This window comes from Notechis scutatus, chromosome 3 (genome assembly GCF_049901735.1).
Source record: "Notechis scutatus isolate UNSWTSFEM ecotype Mainland chromosome 3, rNotScu1.2, whole genome shotgun sequence".
Lineage (NCBI taxonomy): Eukaryota > Metazoa > Chordata > Lepidosauria > Squamata > Elapidae > Notechis > Notechis scutatus.
The window spans coordinates 107,625,830-107,641,160 of NC_142011.1; the positions used below are offsets into that span (position 1 = coordinate 107,625,830).

At 37.6% G+C, this 15,331-nt stretch overlaps 1 protein-coding gene across 3 annotated transcripts in view; it reads left to right on the forward strand.

Moving 5' to 3' along the window:
• The window catches only part of TNR (tenascin R), a 481,637-nt gene that overhangs the window by 445,845 nt on the left and 20,461 nt on the right, over positions 1-15,331 (forward strand). For 2 of the 3 annotated variants that reach the window (XM_087960907.1, XM_026669153.2), the window contains 7 exons: positions 300-563; positions 2,787-3,053; positions 5,856-5,975; positions 8,252-8,395; positions 9,903-10,022; positions 10,906-11,049; positions 11,395-11,525. In XM_087960907.1, coding sequence (XP_087817033.1) covers positions 300-563; positions 2,787-3,053; positions 5,856-5,975; positions 8,252-8,395; positions 9,903-10,022; positions 10,906-11,049; positions 11,395-11,525 — 1,190 coding nt within the window. The remainder of the gene's footprint in view (positions 1-299; positions 564-2,786; positions 3,054-5,855; positions 5,976-8,251; positions 8,396-9,902; positions 10,023-10,905; positions 11,050-11,394; positions 11,526-15,331) is intronic. The other variant, XM_087960908.1, reaches the window with a different exon arrangement.

A 15,331-nucleotide genomic window follows, 5' to 3' on the forward strand; every position in this document is an offset into this window, starting at 1 on the left:
CAAATTTATATAGATTTTCACTGGAAATGTTCTTATGAAATGTCTTCATGATAGACTTTTTAGTGTAATCTGTTGTTCTAGAGTCTGTGTATCTGACCATTTATCATTTCACATTCAAGCTGTGTTCTTCAAATAGCTCAGAGTGGTTTAAATTGGCATTTAAATAAATGTTACGGACATGAAAACACAATACAATTCAGCATAAAACTCAAAATTTAAGTTAGTTCTTATCCTGCAGATGAATGCATTCCATGCCCTTGTTACTTTCTGTCTTTTTACATATCCTGCTGCTGCCATAGAGTTGGACAGCCCTCATGACCTGATTGTGACAGCTTCCACAGAAACATCCATCTCTGTGTCCTGGACCAAAGTCAAGGGTCCCATTGATCATTATCGGGTCATCTTCATGCAAGCTTCAGGAATGGCGTCAGAGGTTACTGTCTCTAAAGATAAATCTGAGCTTACACTCACAGACTTAGAACCTGGGACTGAATACACTATCTCGGTCATTGCTGAAAGGGGCCGACAGCAAAGCTTGGAAAGCACCGTGGATGCCTTCACAGGTACTAAAGAACTATCCGATTACATTAATCAGATACTGAGGGTAATCTCAAAGGTCTTCCATTGCTATTTTATGACTAAGTGTTCCATGTCACATTTGGTTGGTGTAGATAAGGAGTGTCAAACTCACATCATCACAGAGGTGTCACGTGATGTATCAGGACTTTTTTTTCCCCTTTTGCTAAACTGGGCATGGGTGTGTCCAACACATGACACATCCAGCCTGCAGATCGGGAGTTTTAAAGCCCTGGTGTAGATGATTTGCCTTAAACAAAGCTCTCTAGTATTTAGAAGGTTTCTCTCATGCACTGGGCATCTGAATGGCCGTGTGCATGTACACACACACACACACACACACACACACAAACACACACACTTATTTTTCCCAGCTCCCTGTCCAGGGGTGGGATTCAAATTTTTTAACAACCAGTTCTGTGAGCGTGGCATAGTTGGTGGGTGTGGCTTGGTGGTCATGTGACTGAATGGGCATGGTCAATTCGATGTCACTCATGTTGAGAGGCATTTCTCCTCTCCTGGCTTCTCGTGACTGTGGTGATGCTGGATTTTTTCAGTGCCATTGTAACTTTGAATGGTCACTAAATGAACTGTTGTAAGTCAAGGATTACTTGTACAAAAATACAAAAAGCTTCTTTGCTTGCAAAAAGCTACCCTAGGTACCAATCATTAGATTAAAAATATCTACAAGCCGGAGTTACAAATCAGGCAGGGTGCCAGAGCACCTTGAGGAATTAAAATAGTTAAAATGCAATGCTAACTATTAGCAGCCACTTGTTGCTCATAAAGTGAAACCCAGAGGTCATTTAAGCTCTCCAGAAAGAGCACACCCAGGAAAAGCAATCCTTAGAACCATTTGCACCACTTAAAGATACCAGCTGGTCTCACTCATCTCACAAGATATCCTATGGAAATCATCCAGATTTAAGGAAAGATCACATGCCCCCCAGAAAGGCAGTAAAAAAATCAGTGCCAACTGCCAAGCTTGCATCCTGCCTCTTGGAACTATACCCCAAAAGGACAGTGCCAGATACCACTAAAGCAGTGAAGGAAGACCCCCTCCCCAGATAGAAAAAGAAACCATGAGACAGGAAAAAATTCAAACACAATATAAATAATTAAATCACAACAGTAGCTGTTGTTTGTTAAACCAATTACCAGAACAAATAGACACAGGAACTAGCCAGATTTCTCAACCCAGTTTATTTTCAGGAACAGAGATTAACCTTTTTCCTTTCAAACAAAGCTGAATAGGGAAAATTATCCCATCAATAAACACAGGATTAAATGTCACCAAGGACAGAATTAAACTTCACCAAAAACCAGTTTTAGACCAAAACTCAGAAAGGGTATGTAAACTCATGTTTGAATGTCAATCTTTCTAGCTAGCCAAGAAGCCTTGCTGAATATCACTCATCTTGGTTCCTTGTCATTAAAAGCTCCTTTCTGGTTATTCAATTATTTCTTCAAAGTGCTGATTGTTGCATGTGGCTAGAAGTATATCCAGGGGAGTATCTCCTCCCAACAGCAGTGTAAAAAGCTTAAAATAACCCTTCCCCTTTAAGAAAGTTTTTAAAAAAAAACCTCCTTCAGAGACAGAAAGTCTAGGCAGTCTGCCAAGAATGTAATAAGGGTGTAAAAAAACAAAAGGAGATTTGTTCTAACTACCAGTTCTCCAAACTGCTTAGAAAGTTAACAAGGACAGAACAAGGATAGAACAGGTCAGAATGGGTAGAATCCCACCCCTGGCCCTGTCCTTCATGAGCTGCAGCCCACCTTGATTAATCCTTTTGTATAGAATAATTGATTTCAGAACAGTTTTTAATTACTCAAAACAGAGAGCTAAAATTCAAGAATGCTCATGAGATCCATTCCAAAGATAAATTTCCAAAATCTTAACAGTAACAGTAACCTTTCTTAGCTGAGAGGCACATTTGATCCTATTTTAAGTTAATTAATAAAAGTGGGTTGATATTATCCTTAATGTATTAAGATAAATTATGCAGTTTCACATATGCATACTCAAGGTTTTATGGTATACTTATAGCCTTGAGGTTTTAGCCCTCCCCTATTTCTATGTTAATGAAAATTACCTCTGATTATTTGATGAGCACACCTAAATTTATCACTACATTTCACATCCTGGGGCTGAATAAACCCCAGCCTACCATTTTCACATTTACAAGTCTGTTCTCTGCTCTTATTTTTAGGATTCCGACCAATCACACAACTTCACTTTTCTCGTGTAACTTCCTCCAGCGTGAACATCACTTGGAATGACCCCTCACCTCCAGCTGATAGGCTGATACTGACCTACAGCCCCAAAGATAAGGAGGAAACCAAGGAAGTGATGCTGGACCCTACAAAGAGACATGCTGCTTTGTCAGGTCTACAACCATCCACAGAGTATATCATGTCCCTGGTGGCTATACATGGCCTTGTCAGCTCTGAGCCAATAGTTGGTTCGGTCACAACAGGTAAAAGAGCAGAGTATTCTGTATTCTGGTGTGATGCCTGTTTTTTAATCTCTTCTGCAAGAGAGTTGATTACAAGGTCCTTTAGGAAGATGCCTTTTGAGTAGTTGCCCTTGAAAGTATATCTCTACACACACACAAAACACACATACATATACCAACACCACCAAAATTATGGTTGCCTTCAGGAAACTGTTAAGATCTAAACTGTTAAGATTTTTTTTCCCAGTAAAAAAGTTAAATATATTATATTGCGGCTAGAATTGTCTTTGCACAAAATTGGAAATTGGACAGCACCCCTTCCGAGGGATTGGTAATAAAAAAAATGTGTTGGATTGTGCAGAGATAGATAAGCTTACTTTAGAATTGAAAGACAGAGAGGAATCGGAATATTACACCATCTGGGACAAATGTTATAGTTGGTTAGATAATAGAAATAAGGATTAAAAGTATATATGTATACAGACATATTAGTAACATCAATGTCACAGTGTTGTAAAGAATGTAAAAGTAATTTGTAATCTTGAAAAAAGTGCAATAAAATATTTGAAAAAAATAAGTAAGAAGCAGACAGCAAGTGGAAGGAATGGGAGAACAAAACAGTAGAAACTGCTTTTGATTGACATGAGAATTGCTTGGGATCTGCAATAAAGCTATGTATTTATCTATTTTTTAAAAATCTAACTTTTCCACCAGTTATTTGGGACCAGTTGAGTCCCCATTTGGATGTTTTTATTATTGTGCTTGGTTGCTACTTCATATTTTGTATTTTATATTTATATTCTGTTTGCTTCATAGCTTTATTTGGGGGCGTCTTTATTTTTTGTTTTGTTTTTCTGTTTATGTTGTCCAAGTCACCTTGTTTGAGTTGGAAGCCTTATAAATCTAATAAGTAAATAAGTGCATATTAAAGGCAATCTTTGAAATGAGAGAATGCTCTTTGATTTAAATTAAACTCTTTTGGGGTATTAAAAATCATATTTAGCTTAAGGTAGACTAGCTTACATTGCCTACTTAATATAAGCTGTCCAGTTTTCTGAAATATCTAAAAACATAAATAACTGTATGCTTCAGTCCTCAATACTGTTTGAAGAAGTCACATTAGGATACATTTGCTTTAATAGTTCAGCTCCTTTAAATAGCCCCATCTGCTTTCAATAATGCCCCCAAAATGTAAAAAGAAAAGATGTGACTGTTTTAAAGAGCCATTTGCTTTCATTACATTCCAAAACATTCTCTTTAGATCATATTTGAAACGTAGAGTGTTTCAGTATAATAGGGGAATAATACATTTCTAGTCTAAGAATGATATGTGAGGCCATAAAGATTGTTATGAAAATTATAACATGATGTAAACCTAATTTTTGATCGGTGAAGTAGGATATGGATTAACCAAAAATCAATGTTCCATCTCAATTTATTTATCTTAGTACTGTAATTCCCAAACTTTTGGAGAGCTAGTAGTCTGTTCCAAGAAATACATTTATATTATTAACAATTCTGGTAAGCCATACAGGATCCTGCAACCAATACATATCACAAAAACTCAGCCAGCTCAATCTTGGTATAAGTCTAGTTCAGGATTTATCATTTTCTGATGAGGGGCAATAGCTGGAAAAGAAACTAATACAGAATGCAAGAGTTCCTCCTCTAGGGGAAATCAGTATTACTGTATTCTGCAGATTCCAAAATTATTCTTTATGAGGTAAAAATGAAGAGAGCTTCCCTATTTTAATTTAGAAAATAGTCTCTGTAGCTCTCTGATGTTTGAGAACCTTCTTACTATCAGCTGTATTTTGTTTTCCAAATGGAAACAAGTAGCTAACAATCTATGGCCATACACTTCAGATTGGAGTAAGGAGCAGTAAAATACTGCAGTTGAGGCAGAGAGAACACGGACTTTATGTAGTGCCAAAGACAACCAGTTCCCTGTTTCATGGTTTCTCACACATCTCCCTTGCTAGTGCCATGTATACCACTTTGCCTTCACTTGGCTGGACTATAGAAACATCTGGTATCACAGAAAACCATTTTCAATATATAGTATCACACAACCAAACTTTGGCTGACAAAATTATTAACATATTATGTTTGTTTCCTTGAGACATATGAGTAGAAATAGAAAAGGGGGGCTTTTGGAAAACAAACTGGTCCCATTTCTCCTTAATTACCCTGACACAACAAACACACCACACTTCTGTCCAAAATTGGTTGCTTTAATGGGAACAGAGAGCTTTCAAAAATGAAAATGAAATTGCTTGCTTCTCAATTGATGTGCTAATCCTGAATTAGCACATCTATGGTTGGAGGTTCTCAAAAGCCCTGCTGATCTTTAGCTGGTATGGCAGTTATGGGTGGTTTGGGTTTGGGTTTGTTTTGTTTTTTTAGAATCAAGAGATCCTGGACCTCATCCTCATCATTTATATATTTATTTATTTTATTTGTCAATCGCTTACAAGATAATAGAGATAAGAATAAACATAAGTATAAATACAGGAAATAGGTACGAATAATTGGGGACAATAGGACAGGGACGGTGGGCACATTTGTGCGCTTATGCATGCCCCTTACATACCTCTTAGGAATGGGATGAGGTCAATAGTGCTTAGTTTGAGGGAAAAGGAGTGTGGGTTTGGGGATGTGACAGTAGAGTCAGGTAATGTGTTCCAGGCATTGACCACTCTGTTGCTGAAGTCATACTTTCTGCAATCAAATTTGGAGTGGTTTACATTAAGACCTATTCACTATATTCCCATTAGAATGTGAATTTTGGAACTTGTAACTGTTGTCCTTTGTTTCACATAGGGATTGATCCACCGAAGAACTTGACCGTTCTCAATGTTACTACAGAATCTGTGGCTATCCATTGGGCACCTCCAATTGCACCTTTTGACCACTATAAGATTTCATGCAAATCTGCCCAAGGTAATTCTGCTCCATCCTCAAAGTTTGTGAATGGAGTTCAGGGCTCCAATAGAAAATATATACATGGATTTAAATAAAGGTCAGGCTTCAGCAGGATAACCTATTCAGCAGCTGGGTACTTTCAGCCAGCATTATTAAGAGTCTTACTGACTGTATGAATAATTTTTCCTTTGAGACTAACATTGTCCCATTCATGCACCTTTATGCTGACTTAAGATCCAGTTCACTGGATACAGTTTATTCCCAGGTATGTTTGCCTGGAACAGCAGTCTTAATGTGCTAAAAAAATATTATTTTATTGCAGTTCCATAAAATGATACTCCAGACTTCCAAAGATTTTAATTTTAAAAGACAGATGGGCACTCAAAATAAAATAGGGGTAAATGTTTTGGCAAGAGACTTTCATTGCATTTGACAAGCACCTTGAATAGGCTACTTCTATATGAAAAGTCATCTGCTAATTACTTGAGTACACATTCCCCAGAAGTAATTCACTGCATAAGTAATTCAGTCACCTGCCTTGCTTTCTGACATTCTGCTGTAAACATGGAAGCATGTCTACATAATGCAACTGCACATTTTAAAAATAGGGAACAAATAGCATTATATGTTTACAGAGAATTTGGAGTTGAGTAGATGCATATATGTCTATTTATTGTATAGAATATGTTATAGTAGTAACTTAAAATATTGAACCAGGATCAGAGAGAGACGCAGGTTCAAATCCATCCCCAGCCATAGAAATGTACAAGTTACTTAGGGACCACTCCACTGGTGGTATGCTACTGGTTCGGACCGGTTCAGCCAAACTGGTAGTAAAAAAAAAGCCTCCAACGATCAGCTGAGAGGATAAAAGAAGAGAAAAGCGCATGGGTGGGTGGGAGGGTCACGCCTAGCTTTTCATTTCTTCATCATCTCAGCTGATTGGTGCATTAGGGGCATGTGACGTGTTAGGGGCACATGTACACAGGAATGATCACCCACCAAATCGGTAGTGGCACAGATAGAATCCCACTAATGGACCACTCATTATCGCTCAGCTCAGCCTAATTCAGCTCAGCTTTTTTATATGTTTCCACAAGCAAGTATAAAATGAGTTCATACAGTGTGATAAGCCACCATTGTTTTAACCACAGCTTATTGAATAAGTTGCAATTAGCTTAGTTCACATAATAATCTAAACTATAAAGCACAGCTTACAAATCACAATGGATGAATTAACATATTTTGAACCAAAACCAAACAAACTACAATATTGTTTTGCACAATATATGAATCTAGCAAACATGCGGTTTGGTCTAGGTTGTTAGAAAAGAACTATTATCATGCTTAGAAAATCTTACAGCACAACATGGATAAACATCTCTCCAAAAATATTAGGGATTGTAAATGTAATGTTGGATTGCTTCTCAAACTGTATTTCAAGAAGCTCTGAATTTTTTTCATGAGATAAATTATGATGGAGAACCCTCTTCTTCAGATAATGTGTTAAATACAATCCATGTTTGATTGCAATGCACAGCGCCAATAATTTATTCCATACATTTCTGGGTTACATTTTAATTAAGTCCACCAAGTCTGAAGTGAAACAATACCAGAGATTTTCTGTAGATAACTGCCAATCAGTATACTTCCAATGGATTAGAAGATTTCTTATGGCCATTTTCGCAGATTTTAGATGCTTAACAAGTAGTCCTCAAATTATGACCATAATAAAGACTCAAAGTTCTATGGCTAAGCAAGGCAGTTGCTAAGTGAATTGCACCTGATTTTAAGATATTTTTTGCAATGGATCTTAATTGAATCACAGCAGATGTTAAGTGAATCAAACAGTTGTGAACTAAATCCAATTTCCCCCCTGACTCTGCTTGTTGGAAGCCAGCTAGGAAGGTCACAAATGACAATCACATGACCTCAGGACATTTGCAGCTGTTGTAAATTCACTGCCAAGCATCCAAGCTTTGATCATGTGACCCTGGGGATACCACATACCTAGTTGTAACTGCAAGGACTGGTTGTAAGTCACTTTTTTTCAATGTTGTTGTAACTTTGAATGATTGCTAAACAAATGGTTGTAAGTCAAGAGCTACCTGTAGTTGCATCCAGAAAAGAAAGAAGCATCATAAGGATGGAAACCTGATTTTTTCAGTTTTTTCCATGGAACTAAGGATGCAAAGTTGCAAACTCTGCCTGGATACCACCTTACATTTGTCAGGCTGTCTTTGGAGCACCTACATTCGCTGAAAATAACAAGGTCTTTTTCTCAACCCATACAGGACGAGTTGACAATATAGTTGTTGCAAAAGGTATTACTGAATATACTCTCAACTACTTGCAGCCTTCAACTGAATATGAAATCAGCCTAAAGAGTATAAGAGGCAGAGAGGAAAGTGAACCACTTTTACATACCATGTATACAGGTATGAGATGCGCCTTTGAAAATATAGAAGTGTAGCAAGTTGATTTGGGGAAAAGATGGCTCATGATGGACAAGCATTATTAGCTAATTATAAGATGACCCTGTTTCCCACTGATCCCACTGAATTTGAATGAGCCAGGAACCAGGCCTTTCGATAGAAACAAATTTGGGGAAGCTAAAGGATGTTCAGTCTAATTATATTAATGAATTCCTGTCGTGGTCTATTCAGAAGTCTATGCTTCAGACTATATTGGCCATATTGAACTAGTAGTCAAATTCAAATATTCCACTAAATAGCTATTGGATGCATTGGCCCTGACAAAGTAAAGAGACAAATGTTTGAGAAATAAATTTTGAATTCTTCCTTTGGGACAAAGCTCTACTACTACCCACTGAGAAATGAGTTATAAAGAAAGGAGCAATAGTAAACAATATGTACAGTATTAATATATACTATTAACCTATAGCTAAGCCTTTCAAATTACCTAAGGTCGAAACATGTTGACCAATTTGAGAATCATTCACTTGTATTTATATCTGTATATTAATGTTGACCCAAAAATCATACTATCAAAATTTGGGCTTAAGGATAATTCAGGAGGAGTAGAGGAATGCTAAGACTAGAATGTGGTCCACAAATTGCCTATCCTATTCCAAATGTTCCTACAATTCACATCATCTGATATTATCTCAGAATATATCCTGATACAGCAATAAATAATTCCAAAGTTTCGGGTATATGCTGAAAATTTATAGGCAGCTTTCCAGCTTACATCATTTTCTTCAATCTTCCCTTTTGGAGAGAAGGGAATAGAAGTGATAAAATATCTCTGGTCATGTATTAATATTGTGTTATTGCTGAAGATGTAATCCAAACAAGTTCTAAACCTACTAATTCATAGTCCAGTAAAATCTAAGCTTGAAATACAGCAGCTTCAAGGAAGACAAAAAACAATCAAGTGCTTCACGGATAATTTCTAGTTGAGAACTTGTTGATAATGATTATTCTAAAATATTTATTTATTGAGACATCCATTCATCCATCATGTCTATGAAGATTCTCAGTCATCCAGGTCATGGTTGTCCCAAAGGTGCTTTTTCAAGAGGCAACAACAACAACAAAAAGCAAAGTTTTTGCTTCTCATCGGATGAGAAGTGAAACATCTTCAAAGAAAAACAAAAAAGTCCAGTTGCCTCTTGAAAAAGCACCTTTTTGGGACATTCATCCATCAGATCAATGACTCTGAAGGTTTACAAAACTTCCATGAGGGTTTTGTTCTCATAAGCCACCCAGAGTAACCCTACTGGGGAAATGGGTGGCACATAAATTTAAGCAATAAATTTAAGCAATAAATAACATTATTCCCCTGTGTAACTTTTGCATGCATAAACATAAACCTTTACTGTGTTTTCTATTGTCTTTGTTTTATTTTTTCATCATTACTAATTGCTGAAATGACTACATAATCCTGATGACTACCTCATCTTGCTTTTTGCCTCTTTTTCAGCCATGGATCATCCAAAGAATTTGATTGCCGTAAACATTACCCCAACAGAAACCTTGCTAAAGTGGGACCCGCCTGGGGTTGAAGCTGAAAATTACGTCATTGTGCTTACCCACGACAGTGGTATGTCTTTATGTAATGATCAGAATTCAGCATGAAATTGGAGCAACCACCACCAATCAGCTAAGCTAAACAAAAGTGACTGGGGCTGATGGTGAAAGTTGATATTAATCATTAAATGCTGAAAAATGTTTGGCATACATTTCATTATATTTTACAACAATATTTTTATTCTCATATTTTTATCACTCACACTTTAACTATCAGATATAGGACAGGCCCTCCATCTTTCTCAGTCACAGATGAGTGAAGGACAACTGTTCTTACTTTTTTTTCAGTTGTTATGCTTTCAGACCTTTCCATCTCCACACTTTGCTCCATCTCAAGGAAGCATACATTTGTTTAAAATTTGTAAAGATACAAGTATAACCATATTTTTTAAACGTGATAACTGTTGGTTAATAAGACAATTAGCCATTGACTCAGTACTGTTCTCTTGCAGAAATAACAACAAGTACTGTAATTAATTCAGGACAAGAAGTAAGAGCTGCTTTATTGTTGTTCTTCAACATTATTTACTTCTGGCAGGATTCCTACAATATAGGCTGAATTTGTGTCTACACATTTTCCCTATCAAGAAACAATGTTGTGTATGAATCACAAAAAAGTTCCCAACTGTGACATAGGAATGAATCTCCCTGTTTATCGTAATATTAGAAATGCACAAGATTTATGACTTAACATGAATTCAGTTTTTGAGACTTGCTGAATTTGTATCTGATTGTGGTCTTGCTAAAATAAACCTGGACTATTGCTCTCTGAAAACTGTGTGATTCTTTCCTTTGTAAGATTGAATGAGGTGCCTGATAATTAATTCTAATTCTTGTTTCCATTTGGATCCCACTTAGCCTCATGTTCTTTTCAATCTTTTTGCCTCTGATTTCAGTTGCGGGAGAAACTATTTTGGTGGACAGGACCGAACAAGAATATAAGCTTATTGATTTGCTTCCTAGTACCAGCTATAAAGTCACCATGTATGCCATCAATGGGCCTGTCACAAGTAGAACCATCTTCACCAACTTTACTACTCGTAAGTATTATACTGTATATTCCTCCCTCTGGTAGGAATTTACAAGTTACTTAATACAGATAAGCCACAATTGCATCTATGTTTTCTAGGTTAAGCTCAGTGACTTATTGTACATTGTTCATTTTCTGCTCCTCCTCTTACTCAGAATTGTTCTAAAAAACATAAAGAATAATGTAGAGATGGCTAGTTTCTTCAGTTAATGGCGTGGAAACTGAGTCCCACTGAGAACCTGGCAGGCATTTTTCCCCTGGGAAACTGAGTTCTCCATGACTCATTTTTTAAAATCATTATCACCTTTACATAGATATGTAGGCCTCTTCCTCTATTCCTTTCCTATCTTTACAGTTTTGGATCCGCCATCAATTCTTATAGCAAGTGAAGTGACTCGGCGAAGTGCTCTTCTTTCATGGCTTCCTCCTGTAGCTGAGATTGAGAACTACATCATGACATACAGATCCCCTGATGGGAGCCGCAAGGTGGGGCCTTCATCTTTTAGCTCTGTTATGAGGGGTGGCAACATTTTGTGGCTGTATCAAATAATTTGGGAGCATCTATGTTAAGTCTATTTTCAGATTTCCTGTACACTTACATTATAATTCTCATGAGTTTCATGTCTCATAATGGTAGAAATTGATATTGATGATTTTTGGAAAGCAGCCAGGTCTGGCCACTTGAGGCCTATAATGATAAGTCATTGAATCAAACAAAATGCCACTCTGATATTTTTCTTTTTTTGCTTGTGTGTAATGACCTTAAGGAGTCTGGAATCATTTGCATAGTAAAACAATTGTTTGCAGTCATTTCTCCTCCCTGGTTTATTCTGAAGTGTCTTCCATTATTTCATTACTATCCTTAGTGCACCTACAAATCAAGAATCATATATTTAATATGATGTTGTTACAGTACAGAACAATAAACATGGCTATTTGTTGAAAGCATTGAAAGCAAAGAGTGAAGGCTATGAGGTCACATGAGCAATCTAGACCAGGGGTTTCAAACTCAATTTCATTGAGGGCCGCATCAGAGCTGTGGTTGAGCTCAGGGGAGCTGGGTGGGCATGGCCGATTGGGTGGGCATGGTCAGCTTGACACCACTCCCCAAACAGTTGGCATGTTTCCTCTTTGCACCGGGCAGACCAGGCGGAAGCTACGTTGGCCTAATCTTTGGGTAGACCAGGATGCCCCCGCAGACCAGATCCAACCACATAGCCCTGAGTTTGACACCTCTGATCTAGACAATCCAGAATTACAAAGCCAACTCTTACAATTCTTTAAAAAAGCAATAGTTTAAAGGAAGGACTTCCTTCCCTTGTGGCACACAAAATAACTCAGTGCTCCTGTTTGGCACTGTGTTACTTAATGCTGTAAAATAAAGAGCCCTTTATCATGGGTTAGAGAAGAAAATAATGTTTCTTATATGGGAGGATCTGTTTATTTGTTTTTTTCTGCAGAAAGTTGTAAACACTGATTACCTGTATAGACATACACCTAACTTCTGTTTCCAAGTAACCAATCATAAAAACAATCATGAATTCCAGAACTGTACATGAGACTGAAAAGTTGAAATATCACAGAAGGCATTAGCAAGCCATTTCTATATTATTGCCAAAAACACTAAATTGGCCTCTTTAAGTAGTTACTGAGAGTAGATCTCAAATTGAAGGAACATTAATCATTTTATTTATGATCTACTATAGTAGTTTTACAGCATTATTATTATTTCAGTAAGATAGTACTCATGCCTGCACAGTATGAAAATGTAATGGAAGGAAGCAACAGGCAAGCAAGCAAAGCTGGCTAGTCTCTTCCCTTACATATGAGAATCCTTTCACACTGTTACTCAGAGCATTCCTCCACTTCTATTCAAGCCATTCTGCACTGTAATCGCTGAAGAGAAATAGTATTAGAAATAGCATTATATCTTGTCCAACTGCAGGGAAATTGTAGAAGAGATAAGATATTTTTAAAGACATGGTTTTATTAAATAGATTTTATGCACTATTTTTAATCCAAAAAAAGCTTCATAAACTTCACCTAGCTAAAAACATCCTAAGCTTTCACAGAAGCAATTTCCATCAGTTGACCTGCCCACTACTGCAGAGAGTGAAGGGAGCTGATATCACTTCTATCCAAACTTGTATGCAACTTTTTAAAGGCTTTTTGCAACATCTTTGTATAGCTTTCTTATTGATTTGATTTAATGGTGCCCAAGCCAAATGGCTTTGTGTGGCCCACATACACCAAAACAATATAAAAACAATACAGGTAGTCCTTAATTTACCAGGAGGATTCTGTCTGATCGGGGCAGCTGTGACAGAGAAGGCATCCTTTCTTGATACCATAATAAACAGGGCTGCTAGGCAGCTATCAACAGACGCCATACACTAAGGGCAGAAAAATAACCAGTTTGTCTCCTGTTTGCCTGTTCAATTGATTGATTTGTGTTGTTTATAAGATCACTTTAATCTAGGCTGTCTGTATGGTTTGATTGTTTTATCTGTTTTTATTGGGTTTGGGGAGGTTGTACACTGCATTGAAGTTGAGCTAATAAATTCAAGCAAATAATTATATAAAATCCCTGTCTATACAACTCCAAGTTTTAGTATGAACCAGGAAGTCCACACATAATAGATAAACAGAATACTCTTGTCTCACATTGCATTGTACACATGTTGTGCATTGACAATAAATGTTTGATTGATTGCAGTGTTCTTAGATATAAGAACAAAGTCCTCAAGTCAGATAAAAGCTGATCAGAATAGATGCAGACTTTTACCTCTGTCCAATAATCAAGAAGTGATATAGAGATCCATCCCCAATTTTTGGAGCAAGATTCTTAACTATCAGTCACTGAGAAATGCTTGTAGAAAAGGGATATTGTGTTCTAGTTCTGTTTGAGGTCTTGTCATAGAGATTTGGAAAACTGGATATAGGATTACAGTAGATAGCAGAGGTTTTCCAGTATCTGAATCTAAGAAAATGGAAGGAGAATATTGATATGTTTTCTGGAAGTTTCTGTTGTTGTTTTTTCTGTTTCTGGATATTTATTTTGTAAACTGTTTTATTTGGATTTTTAGTCCTCTGTATGCCATCTAGAGTTACTCTGATGAGATGAGCTGCTATATAAATTGTTTCAGTAAAGTAAGCGACAATGAAACTTAAAAGTTTGTCATGGAAATTATTATAATGATAAATTATCAGTTTAGCAGAAATGAATTATCCTGAATTGCTGACTTTGCTTCCAATCTCTTCAGCTGGATTATAGGGACCTTTTCCATTTCCTCAGCACAGTAATTCCTCCCAGCTCCCCTGCATGAGTCCCTTCTCAAATCAATCTTCCGTGTTTTTCATATCAATTTCATGCAATTAGACATTCTCTAACAGCTCAAATAAGAGAATAAGCCTGATCTTACAACTTTGACAGTAACTGAGTAGTCTAGTACAGTGATCCCCAACCTTTTTTACGCCGCGGCCCGGTATCCCCAACCTTTTTTATGGCGCGCCCGGTACGGCATTAGCTGGGCGCTCCATCTTTTGATGAAAAAGTGCTTCCGTGACCTCACCGGAAGCACTTTTTCATCAAAAAGATGGCGGCGCTTTCGCCGTGAGCTTTTCCGGGTAGAAATGGCTTTCTACCCGGAAAGCTCACCAGAAGCTAGCGCCGCCATCTTGATTTGATGAAAAGTGCTTGGGTGAGCTTTCTACCGGAAAAGCTCACCGGAAGCACTTTTTCATCAAAAAGATGGCGGCGCCCAGCAAGCCAGCGCCCGGTAGGACTTGTTCCACGGACCGGTACCAGTCTGCGGACCGGTGGTTGGGGACCCCTGGTCTAGTATATTCTGTTCTATTATATTTGAGACCCATCCATAACAATAACAATAACACTTAGACTTATATACCGCTTCACAGTGCTTTACATAGCCCTGTCTAAGCAGTGTACAGAGTCAGCATATTGCCTCCAACAATCTGGGTCCTCATTTTACCGACCTCGGAAGGATGGAAGGCTGAGTCAACTTTGAACTGGTGACACCCGAACTGCCAAACTGCTGGCAGCTGGTGATCAGCAGAAGTAGCCTGCCGTACTGCATTCTAACCACTGCACCACCACGGCTCTTGTATCGTGTTGGTATAATTGGTTTTTCCACGTACTCCTATACTTTTGATCAGGTCTTGGTAGACAGCCACTACCAAGAGTCAAAGGTTCAAGATAACAATCTTGGTGCTGGGGAATTTCCACATACCCTTTCCTCATTTCCCATTCATTCTCATTTCTTACCCCAAGC